This window comes from Eptatretus burgeri, chromosome 2, assembly GCF_056783735.1.
Source record: "Eptatretus burgeri isolate ZD-2024b chromosome 2, Ebu_testis_v1, whole genome shotgun sequence".
Taxonomy (NCBI): Eukaryota; Metazoa; Chordata; class Myxini; order Myxiniformes; family Myxinidae; genus Eptatretus; species Eptatretus burgeri.
Window position 1 is genome coordinate 75,872,348 of NC_140962.1, and position 18,899 is coordinate 75,891,246.

At 46.6% G+C, this 18,899-nt stretch overlaps 1 protein-coding gene across 12 annotated transcripts in view; it reads right to left on the reverse strand.

The window, feature by feature from the left end:
* The window catches only part of LOC147032361 (cyclic AMP-dependent transcription factor ATF-7-like), a 123,424-nt gene extending 108,885 nt beyond the window's left edge, over nucleotides 1-14,539 (reverse strand). For 3 of the 12 annotated variants that reach the window (XM_085869929.1, XM_085869928.1, XM_085869927.1), the window contains exons 1-3: nucleotides 7,924-7,945; nucleotides 7,289-7,347; nucleotides 7,124-7,185 (exon numbers count right to left, since the gene is read on the reverse strand). In XM_085869929.1, coding sequence (XP_085726055.1) covers nucleotides 7,124-7,185; nucleotides 7,289-7,347; nucleotides 7,924-7,931 — 129 coding nt within the window. In that variant the 5' untranslated portion in view covers nucleotides 7,932-7,945. Of the gene's footprint in view, nucleotides 1-7,123; nucleotides 7,186-7,288; nucleotides 7,348-7,923; nucleotides 7,948-8,791; nucleotides 8,834-11,427; nucleotides 12,060-14,208 lie in introns of those variants that run through there. The other 9 variants (XM_085869931.1, XM_085869932.1, XM_085869924.1 and 6 more) reach the window with 8 other exon arrangements.
* Between the last annotated feature and the right edge of the window lie 4,360 nt (nucleotides 14,540-18,899).

Consider the following 18,899-nt stretch of genomic DNA (forward strand, 5'->3'; position numbering starts at 1 on the left):
TACCTGCAGAGTCTGTGAGCATCAGCTGCGGCTGTACGGACATGTGGCTCGTTTTCCTGACGCTGATCCTGCTCACCAGATTCTCTCAGCGAGGGAGTCTCGTGAGTGGAGGAGGCCAATGGGCCGACCATGCGCCTCGTGGTTGATCGGCATCTCGAGGAGATTGGGATAGGCCAGGCATCTGCCTGGGGGATGGCCAGACGTAGGCCCCTGGAGTACCGGCGGAAAGTGGAAGCAGCGACAGTTATTGATACCTTAATATCCAAAAGAAAACCTAACCAGACATCAATTTGAACCTTCTGCTTGAGAACTTGGCTTTACGATGCTGGTATCACCAATTGAAATCCTGCATATGGGAGATGTTTAAAGTTGATGAGGAGTTTATCTTCTCGAACTAGAAAACAGAATTTGACGTGAATGCGTCAGTGGATACAGTGCCAATAGAAATTCTAAACCCCCTTTCAAAATTCTCACCTTTTGTTGCATTATAGCCTGCACTTATATTGCAATTAATCAGACTTTTTCCACATCATAACTCACAACTTCCAAGAGAAAAACAAATTCTACAAATTTCAGCAAATTAACTACAAATACAAAACTCGAATATCTTGGTTGGGTAAGTGTCCACCCCCTTATAATTGCATTTGTATACAAGAAAAAGAGCAATCAGAGATCGCAGACCCTCGCCAGGACTTCTTTTGAGTGGTGTATTTTTTATACGTTTAAGGGTAAATCCAATATGGCTGCCAAACCACATGACCGATGATATCATATGTGTGAACCTTTTGTTCCTCATGGACAGGCGGTCATGTGTAAAGTTTTGCCTCGATTTGTTCAAACGCTTCAGAGAAGAAGATTTTTGTAGGTTTAAAAAAGCCAAAAAACCCAATATGGCTGCCGAATCACGTGACCGATGACCTTATGAATTTTTTTCTTCTGTGGACCAATTTATCACTTCATGACCCTTAAAAATGTTCAGACTGATTGGATGTGGCGATCTGCATATGCAATTGTAACGTCACAATGAGGGCACCTATGACATCATAATTAAAGAAAAATCACTCATTCCCCATGAGGAGTACTTCCTATGTGCCAAGTTTCAATAATTTTCCTTGGTGCGGTTTCAGAGATACAGAGATCCAAAATTTTTCCGTTTTTCAAAGATGGCTATCACACCACGTGACCTATGATGTCATAATTATCATTAAAACATTCTTCATGCGTATTCGCACCAATGGTGAAAATTTCGTCTAAATCCGACAAGTGGTTGCAGAGAAAAACACGAAAGTTCTGTGCAGACAAACAAACAGACAAACAAGCAGGTAGGCGACGAGGGATTCGCAAGGATCGAAGTGCTGGATACGAGGCTTTTCATTCTGACCGATCCACCAACGAAGATTCATTGCCAAGACGTATTGGTTCACATACAATTGTTCCTCTGCCTGGCAAGATTTTTCCTATTGTGTATTTTACCAACTGGCACTCCTCATAAAAAATGACGGTAAATAGACACCCTATTTTTGAAGGACTACCATTTGAAAAATAATTGGTTTGCTGGTTTGTGCCGTGGAGCCTCGCGTTGCAGAGACACGCACACGCACACACGCGCACGCACGCACGCACGCACACACACACACACACAACCCGATAAACTTCTCTCAATGCTGTTTCACCACACCTCCTGAGCCACACAATATTTTTCATAAGCCACGCCCACTTTCCTATGCCACGCCCACTTTCCTATGCCACTCCCACTTTTCATCAACCACATCCACTTTCCCTAAGCTCCGCCCACTTTCCTAAGCCCCTCATAAAAAATGATGGCAAATAGACACCCGATTTTTGAAGGACTACCATTTGAAAAATAAAACCTCAATCAAAAATCGGCTCGAGTAAAATTATCTAAATATCTCGAAGTGTTTTATTCCGAAGTCTCGTTTCTCTACAGTCAAAACTGAAGGACAAGTATTGAAAATACTGTACGCGCTTTTTCGGCCGCTGCACAGCAACGGGTGGTTGCTTGGCAACAAAATTCAAACGCGCACATTCCCAGACCATATGGCACCTGTTGGCAAAGTTTCATCGAAATCAGTTCGCTGGTTCGTGCTGTGGAGCCTCGTGTTGCAGACACACATACACACAGACAGACAGACGGAAAACCCGACAATAAGGGATATCTAGCATATATAGCGAATCCAACAGATGGACAAACAAACAGACAAACAAACGGACTCAAATGCAATACTTTCTCCTCTGGTGAGGGTAATTAGCTTAAGTGTAATCAATCACCTTCAAAATCACACACCAAGTTAATTGGCCTCCACCTGTGTTAAATTGTCATGATTCTGATCATTTCAGAATAAAATCAGCTGTTCCTGGAGGTTACCTCTGCTGAACATGCATTTCACAGCAAAGACTTAACCATGAGCACCAAGGAGCTTTTGAAAGTCCTCTGGGATAAAGTTGTGGAAAGGCACAGATCAGGGGATGGGTAGAAAAATATTCCAAAGGATTTGAACACCCCTTGGAGCACAGTCAAGACAATTATTCGAAATGTAAGGCACATGGTACCACCAAGAGCCTGCCTAAATCAGGCCATCCCTCCAAACTGGATGACTAAGCAAGGAGGAGACTCAGAGAAGCCATCAAGAGGCCAATGGTACCGTTGAAAGAGCTACATGCCTTGACGGCAAAGACTGGTCACTGTGTGCATGTGACATCAATATCCCAAGCACTCCATAAGTCTGGCCTGTATGGTAGGGTGGCAATGAGGAAGCCATCACTCAAAAAAGCCCACATTGAGTCCCACTTGAGGTATGCAAAAAACTCTGGAGAATCTGAAGCCATGTGGCAAAAAGTTTTGTGGTCTGACAAAACCAAGATGGAGCTTTTTGGCCGAAATGAAAAACGTTACATTTGGCGCAAACCCAACACAGCATATCACCCAAACAACACCATCCCCACTGTGAAGCATGGTGATGGCAGCATCATGTTATGGGGATTTTTCTCATCAACGGGGACTGGGGCACTTGTCAGGATAGAAGGGAAAATGTTTGGAGCAAAATACAGAAAAAGAAAAAAAAGAAATCGAGAAGAAAACCTGCTGCCCTCTGCAAGAAAGCTGAAATTTGGATGGAAGTTCATCTTTCAGCATGACAATGACCCGAGGCATACAACCAAAGCTACACTGGAGTGGCGAAGAAACAAAAACAAATGCCCTTGAGTGACTCAGTCAGAGCCCAGACATAAATCCAATCGAAAATCTCTGGCCTGACTTGAAGATTGCTGTCCACGCAACTTGACTGAGCTTGAAGTTTCATCCTGAAGAATGGGCAAATATTGTCCAATCAAGGTGTACAAAGTTGGTAGAGACCTATCCCAACAGACTCACAGCTCTAATTGCTGTCAAAGGTGCTTCCAGCAAGTATTAACGCAGGTGGAGTGGACAATTATCCAACCAAGATATTCTGGTTTTGTATTTTTCATTAATTTTCTGAAATTTGTCGAATTTGTTTTTCACTTGGACGTTGTAGGTTACAATGTGTATATAATGGTGGACAAAATCTGATTTAATGCAATTTCATTCCAGGCTATAAGGCAACAAAAGGTAAAAAATTTGAAAGGGGGTGTAGACTTTCTCGAGATGCACTATGCCTTTGCCCAGGTTCCAATTCAAGGTTACATGACCATAGACCTTTAACATTTTGAACCCAAAGTCTAATCAGATCATCTTTGCATCATCATATATACTTGTACCAAGTTTGGTCAAAATCTCTTCAGCAATTCACAAGTTATCGCAGAAACGAAAATTTGATACGTATGTACACACGGATGAATTAACAGCCTGATGACAGCACGGAAACATAAGGACCCTGGCGCCTTTGGCTAAGGAGGCATAAAAATCAAAGCATATGGTGAATTCAATGAAACTACACCTATTTCTGAAGGTACTCCCCATTTCATGTACACACTTGTCCAATCAATGTTGCAATGTCTGGATACCCTCTGCATATAAATCTCTGGTAGGCAACCTTTTCTGGACACATGCTTTGACCTGTGTCATTCAAAAAGGTAATGTCACTCAGATGTTCTATGAATGGTCGGTTGTAAGAGATGAAGACAAAGTATGGACCGTCTGGGAGTGCGTGGTTGAGAACTTCCCAACTCGTCTCCACGAGAGTACCCAGATCCTTTGAGGATCAGTAGAGTTGAGGTCCTTTGGTACCCACAACACACAGACTTTATTAAACTTGGTGAGAGGGAATAAGTTTTTGCCAAACTTTCATCACAGATGTCCAATTCTTCTGAAACGCGTAGTAAGCTGGCGATTCTCCAAAACTAGCTGTTCAGCACGTTTCATGCTTGCTTGAGTGACAGTTGTTGGTTGCTTGCGAGATTGTTCAAGATTGCCCACAAAATCATGGCCATTTTTTAACCCATTGCCCATTTAAACACAAAACTACTAAATGAAACCAGAAAGGCAGTAGGTACAGTGCATACCTCTGCCAGGCTGAACAGTTTGTTTTGCAGCCGACTGATAGGACGGATCTGCATCCGGAACTTACTTAAAATCTAATCGGCTTGTTCTCGTCACCTACCCAACTCATCCACCAAGTTTCGTTCAAATCTGTCCACAGCATTTTGAGATATCATGATATATTGCAACAAATCTGGCAGCCATGAGCACTCAACATTCAGGTCCTTATAGAACAGTTATATCGGTAAGTGTGTGTTTATAGTTAGGGTCCCCTAACAGTGTCTAATGGGAATTACACGTGTGCGCTGCGGAGTTTCATTTACAACAAATCTCCTTCACTTCACTTCACACACCGACGCCATTGCCCACGTGCGTTCGGCCACGTACGTGGGTGGATTTCCATCGCCTCAGACAGGGACTCCGCCCAGGAAGGCAGGGGCGTGCCCTTTGTCCAATCACGCCACAGAAGGTGACTTTCCCACGACATGCCAGCCAATGAGGGTAGAGATGGCCACAGAGAGCGACTTTCCCACGGCACCCCGGCCAATGAGGGTGGAAATCGCCTCAGATGGCGGTTCTCTCACCCCGGAGGAAAAAAGGAATATAAAGGAACGCCAGGCTGGGAGCCGTCGTCGTGGTGGTGGAAGTCCTCGTCGTCTTGGGGGTCGTGGGTCTTGGTGCTGGGTCATCGTCATCTCTGATCTTCTCCTTGGTCTTGGTCAATTGGTGTGTGGCCGGTTGGAGAGCGTGGTATCTGGTGTTTGGAGCGGCATCGTGTTGCGGGTTCGAGTCCCGCCGAGCCGGATCGTCGAAGACCACACGAGGTGGACAGGTCTAAACACAGGCTCTGGTCTCCAGCTCACCTCTCCTCAAGCTGGAAGCCTTCAATAAAGACTCGACGAGGTCCATTTTCTGGGTATTTGTCTGTGCATGTCTGTGTGCGGGCCTGCCTTGCCTAAGTAGAATTGTTAAGTGCTTTTGCTTGTATATTTGATACATTTGCTATTCGGATAACTCTGCTCTTTTTGTGTTCCCTTCCCCCCATTGTAAATAAATCCCCTCTTGTTGAATGTACCAGCTCGTTTCTGTGCTTCTTTCATTGGCTTAGCACGGTGTGTGTTGGGAAATTGGGAAACGGTAAATTGTGCATTTGCAAAAACGGAAAACCATCCGCTCGGGTTACGCACAGCTCGAGCACGATAACGGCTCGTTCTGCTCGAGGCCTGCCGAGGGTGTGAATTCCCCGGTAGCTTTGCCGCATGGATACTTAGGTATATTGAAGTTGGCAATTAAAACCTATTCCACGCGGCCAAATTATTGGCGATTTACGGTCCTGTAAGGGACCCGTGCCTTTTGGAGTTCTCCGAGAAGCACGATTTGGATTCCGAGTGTTCGGTGGAGCCGACTCGACTGCTCCACCTAGCGGTCGTGCTCGCCGTTGACACCGGGCCCCACAACAATATATTGTTTCGGCCCCATCTCTCCATGGTGAAGAATCACTTGAAAAATTAAAAAAATTCTCAGATCTGAATCTTTACCAAAATCAAGTCAATTGGTCCTTCCTTGTGACACACCCAACCTGTCCAACAAGTTTCCTACGAATCCATCCAGAACATAATAGACAAACAACAGACGGGTGAAAATATAACCTCTGCCCACTTTCGGGAGTGGAGGTAATAAATGATTCATCAAATTGTGTGGACTGTGAACTACCAGCTGGTTTGATATTACTCCTTCACAAGGAACTTAATGGTAAACATTACACCTCTGTTCCACAGCACATGTGACTATATGTTTGCCACCATCTACATTTTATCCAGAATGCTTTTATCAGTACCGATAAAAGTACCGATATCAGATACCGATTTTATCAGTATGATCTAGGGTGGTCCAAAATCATAAGGGAAAAATTCAAAATTTGAATATTCTTGGGGCATGTTGATCATTTTGTTCTACCTGATTAGAAAATACTTCTGGCCAAATTTGCCACAGTTCCAAAAATATTTAAGGGTCCATCAAGAGGAAGGAAGTTGTTACATCCAGTGGGAGAGAAGAAGACGTCAGTGGGGGAGAGGGAGACGTCAGTTGAGCTTTCGGTTCGCTGTCGGTCGGTGTTAAAAGTACTCTTCTATTTTTCTTGTTTTTATCTCTAATTTTTTTCTTCTTCTTTTTGATTCCCAGAGTGAGCGAGTATGGCGTGTTCTACAAGGAAAAGCACGGAACTGTTCCTCTTGGATCAAACATTGGAGAAATTCACCGACCGCCAGTTGCCCACTGCCCACTGAGAACATTTTATGCTCTTTCGTTTCATTTTTCCTATTAGGATTGTTACATTATAATGAATCCGTTGAGAGACTTTGATGGACCCCTAAACCACCTCCAAATCTGCTAATTCTTTGTTTCTTTGCGTTTTACGTCAGGAACGATTTGGCAAACATGCCCGCGAGAAATTCGAACTTTCATTTTTTTGGACCACCCTAGTACCGACGTCACTTCCTAACTTGCTCAGGATAGGCAATCTCACTGTATTGAACAAGCAAAATGATGGTCTCCTTATGCAATGAACATTTGATTTTTGTGAGCAATGATTGTGCAATGATGAACTAAATGAGACAGACAGACATAAAACACAAAAGGTACACTCACCTGACCACATCCAGGAGCCAAGCAGACAAACGGCTTATCATCTCCCATCTTCACGCATCCAACTGTCAGGCAGACATCGCGTACGAATATCAGTGAAAAATAATTACACCAACTCGGCACAAAAACTGCTTCAAATGGGGTACAATTCAAAAAGGTGTCACTTACTTTTAGCAGGCAGCCAGAAGTTATAATCTTTGGTCATATAGGCCTTCAAATAGCCAGAGCTAGAGAAAGAAAAAAAACAGAACGCTCCGATACAAACTTCGACTTATCAGCAAAAGAAGTCACAGTGTTTGTATTTATATATTTTTTGGCTATTACAAAACACTTAATTATTTTGAGGTGAGACATGGAAATGAAAAACTTGCTGTGACACAACATCTGCTTGTTAAACATTGACATGTTAGGTTATGCAAGGCAAGTTACTTCGAACACATCACCAATACATGCCCTGCCAGGCAAATACTGTCAAAGCAGCATTCTCGTGTCATTCATGAGATACAAAACACCTACAGCTGTGAGACACTAAATACGAACATCCAGAATATTCCATGGGGTTTATGACTTTTTGTCAAAAAGGCAAAAAAACTTTTTCTTTTTTTTTATGTGCAGGGGGTTTGGCTTGCTGAATCAAAGGCACTGTTGACCTCGATTCGACTTGCAATATTAAACTTTAATGGCATAAGACGCATGAATTTCAATACCGCACAAACGTCAAGCAATACGGAAGCAGTAAACCAGCAGAACATGTGCCAAATTGACTGACCTCAAAAGATGGACAAGCTTGAAGGTTAACAAACCTTGGCATTGTGATCACAGTTACGATGCATGATCGTTCCAAAAAGTTGGAAATCTTACAAGCAGAACGAGTAAACAGAAATTGATGCTAATGCGTCGATGGATATGCCTCCATCAGCCAACTTGATTAAAAGACACATTAAAAAAAACAAACGTCACACGAGAGCGCGCTAGAAGGAAAAGAGATAAGTAGAAGAATTAGACATCAGACGCGACTAACTCCTGTTAAGAGTCTGCAAAATTATTTTCAAAGGGTACATGAGCTTTGACCTTTTGAAACCAAAATTCAACCAGTTCATCATTGTATTATACTCAGTAACTACAACGGCACTCGGTAGAGCACATCCCTCCACTAGACTGAACAGTTTACGTTTTGTATCGCACTGACAGGCCGGATCTGCATCCGGACCTGAACCCAAATCTAATCGGCTTGTTCTCGTCACCTAACCAACTCATCCACCATGGTTTGTCATAATCCGTCCGCAACTTTTGGAAATATTGTGCCATATATCCTTTTTGGCCCAATCTCTCCAAGGTGAAGAATCACTTTAAAAATCATAGTATCCGGATCTTCACCAAAACCTAATCATTTTCTTGTCACACCGCCAAGCTGTCCACCAAATTTCATCTGAATCCATCCATAACTTTTTGAGATATCCTGCTCACAGACAGACACGCAGACAGACAGGGGTGAAAACATATAACCTCCGTCCACCTTCGGTGGAGTACGTAATTATGCCAACTTTGGATGAGTTGCTTCACATATTATCAGGGTAACAGGTTTTTCAATTAAAAAGGTATGACCTAATACTCTTAACCTTTTGCACCCAAATCGAATCGGTTCACCTTTGTTTCACAGTCCATACTCACGCCAAGTTTGGTTGATATCCCTGCAATGGTTCTTAAGTTATTCTGGAAACAAACAAACAAAAAAAAAGACAACGCACAGACGGACAGAATAAAAACATGCCTCCAGCCGTGCTTCGTCTGTGGAGGCATAACTATGACCAAGTACAAACATATGCAACGCATTTTAAAAAACAATTTTTTATTTTTAATCTATCTGATCATTGAGGGTCGGTTTCCAAAAATAATTGTCAAGTTTTGCTGTACTACTTCACATTAATGACAAAAAAAAAAGAGAATCTTTCCAAAAAATAAAAGCACTAAACAAACTTCAACCAATTAGGACTTCACAACCTAAAAGAATTGGAAAGATGCATGACTGAAATGCTATAAATATAACCACAATTAAGATTTCTGTTGTAAACAAAGACAAATAATCATCGCAAAGAAAACGAGATCAAATACAAGAACGGAAAAGGAGGAAAATGATGAGAAGGATTATTAAGAGGAAAGAAAGAAAAAAAAAACATGAATGAAGGAAGGTAGGAATGGAAACACACAGTCAGATGAACATAATCCAGGCCTCAGCAACCAGTCAGTCAGCCAGACAGGTTGACAACTGGTCAGTCAGTTGAACACACATCAATGCCATTTGGTAACCAGTCGATCAGTTTGACATCCATTCACAGGTGCAGTAACAAGACAGTCAGCTGGACAACTCGGCAGAGGAGACAGGAGCCATTCAGCAGGCTGGACGAGCCGGTCGGCTGCTAGTCAGCCAGCCAGACATCCAGACCAGTCGATCGGCTGAGAGTCAACCAGCAAAGACGGTGCAGTCAGCATGCTGCCAGTCAGCCAGCCAGTACAGTCCGTCAGGTGTCAGTCAGCCAGCAGGAAAAATTGGCCAGGTGGTAGGCTACCTTTCAGTCCGCTGGTCAGGCACGTCAGCTGCCAATGAGTCTCTCTGTCAGCCAGTCAGTCCGCCAGCCAGTCAGCCAGGGTGACTCGATCTTCCTTCTGCCAGCAAACCAACCAGGTCAGTTCATTCAGCCAGGTGTCATTCAACCAGCTGGACAACCAAGACGGTCAGTTGGCTACCACTCAGCCAGCCGTACATTTCGCTAACAGTCAACAGGCAGGATAGCCAGGACGGTCTTACGGCTACCGAGACAACCCACAGGACAGATAAGGATGCCCGTTGGGTGCCAGTCAGCCAGCTGGAAGGCCAGGCAGGTCCGTTTGCAGCCAGTCAACTAATCACGTTGATCAGATGCCGGTCAGTAAACAAGCCAGGTGGATCATATGTTACACAAGCCAGGTATATATTGTTGTGGGCAGGGTATCGGCGGCGAGCACTACCGCTAGATGAAGCAGAAGAGTCGGCTCCACCGAACACCCGGAATCTAGATCGTACCTTTCCGATAACTCCGAAGGTACGGGTCCCTTACAGGATCGTGAATCATCAATAATTCAACCACGTGGGAGAGGGTTATTTGCCAAACTTCAAAATACCCAGAGGCTCACGTGGTGAGCTCCCGAGGAATTCACACCCTCAACGGAGCTCGGACGGGATGAGCCATTACCGTGCACGACCTGTGCGTAATCCGAGCGGATGGTTACCGAGGTCCCGTCGGTCCAAATGCACAACTACGGCAGCAACGGCCTTTTTAATCCACCAACACGCACCGTGCTAAACCAATGAAGAAAACACAGAAACGAGCTGATACATTTAACAGGGGATATTTATTTACAGTAGGGGGGGAGGGAACACACAAAGAGCAGAGTTAAACTGACTAAGCAATGCAATCATGTACAAGCGAAGAGCACTTAACAATTCCTACTTACAGACGGGCCCACAGACACACACACGCACACACAAATACCCAAAAGAAGTGATGGCCACAGCCTTTATTGAAGATTCCCAGCTTGAGGGAAGATGAGCTGGGAACCAGAGCTATCTTGGACCTTTCCGCCTCATGCGTCTTCGACGTCCTAGATCGGTGGGAGTCGAACCCGCAACTCGATGCCGCTGCAAGCACCGGGTACGGAGGGCAGCGTCGGGCTCCCACACGCTCCTCCGGCATGCGACGAGACCAGAGCCAGCGACAAGGCGAGACCAGAAGCCAGCGACGAGACCAGACCAGATGATAAGACCTTCACATTCCAGCCAGAATGCCCCGAACAATTGAACTGGCAAACTCTCCTGCCACGAGCACACCGTCTCTCTCACGCTGGTCCAGACAACCACACTTTCTCCTCAGGAGAGAGGGGCTTCTTCTCCTGGCCACTCGCCTCCTCATTGGACGGTTGCGCCGCGCGATTCGCTGGCCGTCCCTCATTGGACAGGCCCAAGGGAGGCGGGGCGACTCCCACCCTTCTGGGTGGAGTCCCGATCTGAGGCGATGAGCCTTCTGATTGGACGAAGGGCGCGCCCTTGCCCTCGTAGGCGGAGTTGGCTCTGGAGCGAGGGGTCCCACCCACGTCCGCAGCCAGAAACACGTGCGCTATGGTGTCGGTGAGCGAGGCGACAGTGCATCTGGTGTTGTTGTTATAAGTTTAAAAGAAAACCCTGACTATCAAAATAACTCCGCAGCGAATGAACATTTAATACACATTCGACTCGGGACGGGACGGGACCCGAACTAGAAACACATACTTACCGATATAACTTCCATAGGGACCTGAATGTTGAGTGCAGTAAGCTTCCAGATTCGTAACAATATTATGCCAGTCAGTCAACCAGACACGTCAAAAGGATACTAGTCAGCAAATCGGATGCTGGCTGCGAGCCAGCCAACCAGCCAGACAAATTGGCTGACAGTCAGTCACCTCGTAGGTATATCGGATGCCAGTAAGTCAACCAGTCAGGTCGATGGGATGCTCGCAAGTCAACCAGCCAGGTCGATGGGATGCAAGCAATTCAACCAGCCAGGTCGATGGGATGCCAGCAAGTCAACCAGCCAGGTCGATAGGATGCCAGCAAGTCAACCAGCCAGGCTGATGGGCTGCCAGCCAGTCAAATAGCCAGGCCAATGGGCTTCCGGTCAACCAGCCAGGCCGATGGGATACCAGCAAGTCAACCGGCCATGTCGATGGGATGCCAGCGAGTCAACCAGCCAGGTCGATGGGTTGCCAGCGAGTCAACCAGCCAGGTCGATGGGTTGCCAGCGAGTCAACCAGCCAGGTCGATGGGTTGCCAGCGAGTCAACCAGCCAGGTCGATGGGTTGCCAGCGAGTCAACCAGCCAGGTCGATGGGTTGCCAGCGAGTCAACCAGCCAGGTCGATGGGATGCCAGCGAGTCAACCAGCCAGGTCGATGGGATGCCAGCGAGTCAACCAGCCAGGTCGATGGGATGCCAGCGAGTCAACCAGCCAGGTCGATGGGATGCCAGCGAGTCAACCAGCCAGGTCGATGGGATGCCAGAAAGTCAACCAGCCAGGTCGATGGGTTGCCAGCGAGTCAACCAGCCAGGTCGATGGGATGCCAACAAGTCAACCAGCAAGGTCGATGGGATGCCAGCAACTCAACCAGTCAGGTCGATGGCATGCCAGAAAGTCAACCAGCCAGGTCGATGGGATGCCAACAAGTCAACCAGCAAGGTCGATGGGATGCCAGCAACTCAACCAGTCAGGTCGATGGGATGCCAGAAAGTCAACCAGCCAGGTCGATGGGATGCCAGCAAGTCAACCAGCCAGGTCGATGGGATGCCAGCAACTCAACCAGTCAGGTCGATGGCATGCCAGAAAGTCAACCAGCCAGGTTGATGGGATGCCAGCAAGTCAACCAGTCAGGTCGATGGGATGCCAGCAAGTCAACCAGTCAGGTCGATGGCATGCCAGAAAGTCAACCAGCCAGGTCGATGGGATACCAGCAAGTCAACCAGTCAGGTCGATGGCATGCCAGAAAGTCAACCAGCCAGGTCGATGGGATGCCAGCAAGTCAACCAGCCAGGTCGATGGGATGCCAGCAAGTCAACAAGTCAGGTCGATGGGATACCAGCAAGTCAACCAGTCAGGTCGATGGCATGCCAGAAAGTCAACCAGCCAGGTCGATGGCATGCCAGCAAGTCAACCAGTCAGGTCGATGGGATACCAGCAAGTCAATCAGCCAGGTCGATGGGATGCCAGCAAGTCAACCAGTCAGGCCTATGGGATACCACCGAGTTAACCAGCCAGGTCGATGGGTTGCCAGCAAGTCAACCAGTCAGGCTGATGGGCTGCCAGCTAGTCAAATGGGCAGGCCATTGGGCTTCTGGTCAACCAGCTGGCCTGGGCAAAGGGCTGCAGGTCAGGAGGGTCAACTAGCCAGGCCGATGGACTGCAGGTCAAAGAACCAGGCTGATGGGCTGCCGGTCAGTCAAATGATCAGGCAGAAGGGCTGCCAGTCAGCTTGCCAGACTGACAGGCTGCCAGTCAGTCAACGAGCTAGGCCGATGGGCTGCCAGTCAGTCAACGAGCTAGGCCGATGGGCTGCCAGTCAGTCAACGAGCTAGGCCGATGGGCTGCCAGTCAGTCAACGAGCTAGGCCGATGGGCTGCCAGTCAGTCAACGAGCTAGGCCGATGGGCTGCCAGTCAGTCAACGAGCTAGGCCGATGGGCTGCCAGTCAGTCAACGAGCTAGGCCGATGGGCTGCCAGTCAGTCAACTAGCTAGGCTGATGGGCTGCCAGTCAGTCAACTAGCTAGGCCGATGGGCTGCCAGTCAGTCAACGAGCTAGGCCGATGGGCTGCCAGTCAGTCAACGAGCTAGGCCGATGGGCTGCCAGTCAGTCAACGAGCTAGGCCGATGGGCTGCCAGTCAGTCAACGAGCTAGGCCGATGGGCTGCCAGTCAGTCAACTAGCTAGGCCGATGGGCTGCCAGTCAGTCAACGAGCTAGGCCGATGGGCTGCCAGTCAGTCAACTAGCTAGGCCGATGGGCTGCCAGTCAGTCAACTAGCTAGGCCGATGGGCTGCCAGTCAGTCAACGAGCTAGGCCGATGGGCTGCCAGTCAGTCAACGAGCTAGGCCGATGGGCTGCCAGTCAGTCAACGAGCTAGGCCGATGGGCTGCCAGTCAGTCAACGAGCTAGGCCGATGGGCTGCCAGTCAGTCAACGAGCTAGGCCGATGGGCTGCCAGTCAGTCAACGAGCTAGGCCGATGGGCTGCCAGTCAGTCAACGAGCTAGGCCGATGGGCTGCCAGTCAGTCAACGAGCTAGGCCGATGGGCTGCCAGTCAGTCAACGAGCTAGGCCGATGGGCTGCCAGTCAGTCAACTAGCTAGGCCGATGGGCTGCCAGTCAGTCAACTAGCTAGGCCGATGGGCTGCCAGTCAGTCAAGTAATCAGGCAGATCGATTGCTCGTCATGCTGTCGGCCAGATTTCCAGACCCGCCTGCACATGCTATCATGAAGTCAAGGAAGTAGTTCTATCACAGGGCAAACAAGTTGATAAAATAACGTACCGGCTCTGGAAAGCAGCGGAAGGTTCAAAGCTCTGTCATCGTCCTGTCCGAGTGGTTCGGGCCCCAGAGCCATATAAACACGGAAATAGTTACTGTTTCTAATCTGCATGACAAACAAAATTACTGTTCAAACTGTAAAAGCTTTTTTTGTTGTTTCACGAGAACATTAGAGGGAATTTGTAGATTAAAAAAAGAACCTCGACGCACCACCAGGGTGCGGACGACCGCGAATCTCCGCAAACTCAACGTCTCGCGAGAACTCTTGTTTGCGAGACGTGATCGTGACGTAGGTTCGTATTCCAAACGTGAAAAACCGGATATGACGTATCCCGAAAATCCGCTTGAGGAAATGACGTCATTGAGCTTACCTCAGAGAGATGTCGTGCTTATTCTGGGCGCTTGGCCAGCTTTCGCTTCCACACGACTGCATCCTTGTATTGGTGGAATCAAAGATTTCATGGAATGTTGCTGACCCGACCTTTTTCTCCAGGAGCATGAAGGGGCCTACTAATCAATCATGCCATCGTACCAAGTCCAAGACCGTTTATTTAATACAAGCATCGCTTTATATTTTTCAACACAAGTATAGTCGAGCCAATAATGATTAATTACCAATCATAAAAACTGGATATGTATTTATATGTAAATACAAGTCTGAAGACGACGATGGTTCACGAGCGGTATGTGACGATGTAGATAGTTTCAGAAGTCAAGGATGAGACAATGTGATAATTTTTGACCAAGTTATAAAAATGACCAACATGATGTGGTACGAGTGACGGGTTATTAGCTGCAACATGTCGAAAACCCGGTTTCGTTCAACAACTTTCAAAATTTGACCTTTGCATAACCTTTAAAGGTCACAAAACCATGTTGTGCACATTAAAATAAGGAAACAGGATACGTGCTATAGCTTATTGGAGTTAGTTCGTCGAAGAAGGTCGAAAACCCGGTTCGATTCCCACAACTTTGAAAATTTGACCTTTGTGAACTTTAAAGGTCAAAGGTCAAGGATTATGACCTTTGGTGCAAAACTTCCTCCGGAACATTCCAGGAACGATATAACGTCATATAGGCTATATGGCATTTCGCACTCCTCGGATTAACCAGACTTTGATGAAATCAGCGTGAAAACAAACTTGAAGGAGGCGCCACGGGCAAGGTGTTCGAGATGGAGCAAAATGGTGTCAAGACTTTAGGTGGGGAATGACCTCAACATTATGCATAAAAAAATATTGTCATCCAGGCTCTCAAAGTTTGGGCGGTCGTATGATTTTTATGTCAAAATTCGCAATTTTCTAAGTTTTTGACCTTGTGACCTTGACCTTGGGACAAAAATGAAAAATCGGACAACGACAACTTTTAGATAATTCATTTTGCTCTTCAAATACCGAAGAACCCATTCCATTCAGTCAATTCCCTCAGAGAAGATAGATTTTTTAATCCAACTACCCCCTAAAAATGGCTATTTTTGGACGTCACTCTGCCCACAATGGTCGTAGCACGCCCTCATCCAGGAAAACACAACCAGACATTGATATCAAACACATAACCAAGCTTCATCAAGATCGGATCAAAGTCCACGGAGTTATGCTCTGGACAGACAGACAGACACACAGACATACAGACAGACAGACAGACAGACAGACAACGAATATCGTGGTCACTCCGGCTGGCGCTCGTGAACCAAAAATCGAACATTCCGACCAGATATGAGCTTGAAAACATCAAAACGAGATCGTTACTCGGTAGAGCGCATACCTCCGCCAGGTTGCTGGATTCGTACCTGAACCAAAAACGAATCGGCTTGTTCCTGTCACCTAACCAGCACATCCACCAAGTTTTGTAACAATCCCCATCCACAACGTTTTGAAATATCGTGCAAAACGGTATATCTGTATTTTTTTTTGGCCTTATCTCAATAGTGAAGAATCACCTTAAAAATGATAGTATCCAGATCGGGATGTTCATCAAGATCGAATCAATTTGTCCTTATCACACACCCAACATGTCCACAAAGTTTTGTCCGAATCCGTACACAACTTTTTGAGATATTGTGCTCACAGATGGACAGACAGACGGACGGACAGACAGACAGGGGTGAAAACATATTCTCCACCCACCTTCGGTGGCAGAGGTAACAATATGCAATTTTTAGGTTGAAAAAACAAACAAAGAACGTTTTTCAGAGCTGGACTTGGTTGACAGAATGACAGACAAAATGTATCAAGAGGTTGAAGACATTGTAAATGAAGAGGCCAAAGACAACATCCCAAATGCAAGCAGAAAGAAGAAGGCTAAACGGCTGTCAGAGGAGGCAATAAATATTGCACACAGAAGAGAGATGAAAAGCAGAGGTGCGTAAAGAGAGGACACAAAGAGGCGAAATGCTGACTTACGACAAGCTAGAAAAACAAAAGTTCATAGTGAGAAAAACAAGAGATTTTTTTTTTTTGAAAGACCAGAGAGATCCTAGATCTAGTTTAGGTCTATTATTAAGAGCAGAACAGGAAAAGATCTGACAGAAGAAACACTGGTGAAGGAAATATGGAAGGACTATCCCGAAACTATATACAAACGAGAGAGCAAAATGATGGCAACCTTCAAAGAAAGAGAATATGAACAAGAACCAGTAGTGAGAGAATGTGAGGTATGCAGAGCCCTGAAAGAGCTGGCAATGGAAAAGCACCAGGTGCCGAGGAAATTCAAATCAAACTCTTTCAGGTACTTGGGGAGGAGGCAATCAATATCTTAACGGCGATCAATACACAGATCTGGAGCAGGATTTTATGGCCTAAAAGGTGGAAGCAAGTCGACATGCCGTTGCCAAAGAAAGGCGATGCAAGAGAATATTCAAATAACCAAACCATTGCCTTGATTTTGAATCCCAGCAAGATGTTACTAAAGATCAATCAACACAGAAAAGAAGACTTCATGAAGCAAGAATTGCCCGTTGAGCAAGCAGGATCCAATATCACTCCGAGCGATTAGTCCAATGATGTCATTTACAGGGATTTTGACTGCTGCCTGTTCTTATTAACGGTTCACTTTATCACCTTTACTTTTTCAAATATAGTTCATAGTAACTGAAAAACACCGGAATAAATACCATCCCAGGATTAAGATACACTACATGGCAAAAAGCATGTGGACACCCCTTCTGATGAGTGGATTCGGCTATTTCAGCCACACCCATTGCTGACAGGTGTATAAAATCAAGCACACAGCCATGCAATCTCCATAGACAAACATTGGCGGTAGAATGGGCCGTACTGAAGAGCTCAGTGTCTTTCAACGTGGCACAGTCACAGGATACTACCCTTCCAACAAGTCAGTTTGTCATATTTCAGCCCTACGAGAGCTGCCCTGGTCAAATGTAAGTGCTGTTATTGTGAAGTGGAAACAATGTCCAGGAGCAACGACAGCTCAGCCGCGAAATGGAAGGCCACACAAGCTCACAGAACGTGACCGCCGAGTGCTGAAATGCGTAGCACGGAAAAATTGTCTGTCATCGGTTGCAACACTCAATACCGAGTTCCAAACTAACTCTGGAAGCAGCATCATTGCAAGCACTGTTCGTCGAGAGCTTCCTGAAATGGGTTTCCATGGCTGAGCAGCCGCACACAAACCTAAGATCACCATGCGCGATTCCAAGCGTCGGCTTGAGTGGTGTAAAGCTCACCGCCATTGGACTCTGGAGCAGTGGAAACGCGTTCTCTGGAGTGATGAATCGCACTTCACCATCTAGCAGTCCGACGGACGAATCTGGGTTTAGCGAATGCCAGGAGAACGCTACCTACCCAAATGCATAGTGCAAACTGTAAAGTTTGGTGAAGAAGGAATAATGGTCTGGGGCTGTTTTTCATGGTTTGGGCTAGGCCCCTTAGTTCCTAATGAAGGGAAATCTAAATGCAACAGCATACAATGACATTCTAGATGATTCTGTGCTTCCAACTTTGTGGCAACAATTTGGGGTAGGCCCTTTCCTGTTTCAGCATGACAATGCCCCAGTGCACAAAGCCAGGTCCATACAGAAATGGTTTGGCGAGATCAGTGTGGAAGAACTTGACTGGCCTGCACAGAACCCTGACCTCAACTCCAATGAACACCTTTGGGATGAATTGGAATGCCGATCACAAGCCAAACCTAATCGCCCAACATCAGTGCCCGACCTCACGAATGCTCTTGTGGCTGAATGGAAGCAAATACCCGCAGCAATGTTCCAACATCTTATGGAAAGCCTTCCAAGAAGAGTGGAGGCTGTTATAGCAGCAAAGGGAGAACCAACTCCAAATTAACATCCATGATTTTGGAATGAGATGTTGAACGAGCAGGTGTCCACATACTTTTGGCCATGTGGTGTATGAAATACGATGTCAAAGCACCTAATATTGTTGTGGTGCCGGGTTCGGTGGCGAGGACGACCGCTAGATGGAGCAGTTGGGCCGTCTCCACCCGAACACCCAGAATAGAAAGGTTGTCACCCCGGATAACTCTGGAGTCGACGGGTCGCTTAAAGGACCGTGGTCGCCAATATTTCGACGGCGTGAGGTAGGGTCCACTTGTCTAATTCCAATTTTCCTAAGTACTCACGTCGTCTAACTACCAGGGAAGCCACACCCTCAGTCGACTTTGTCCGAACCGAGTCGCTGTTACCGACTCGGATCCGGCGTAACCGAACGGAAATTACC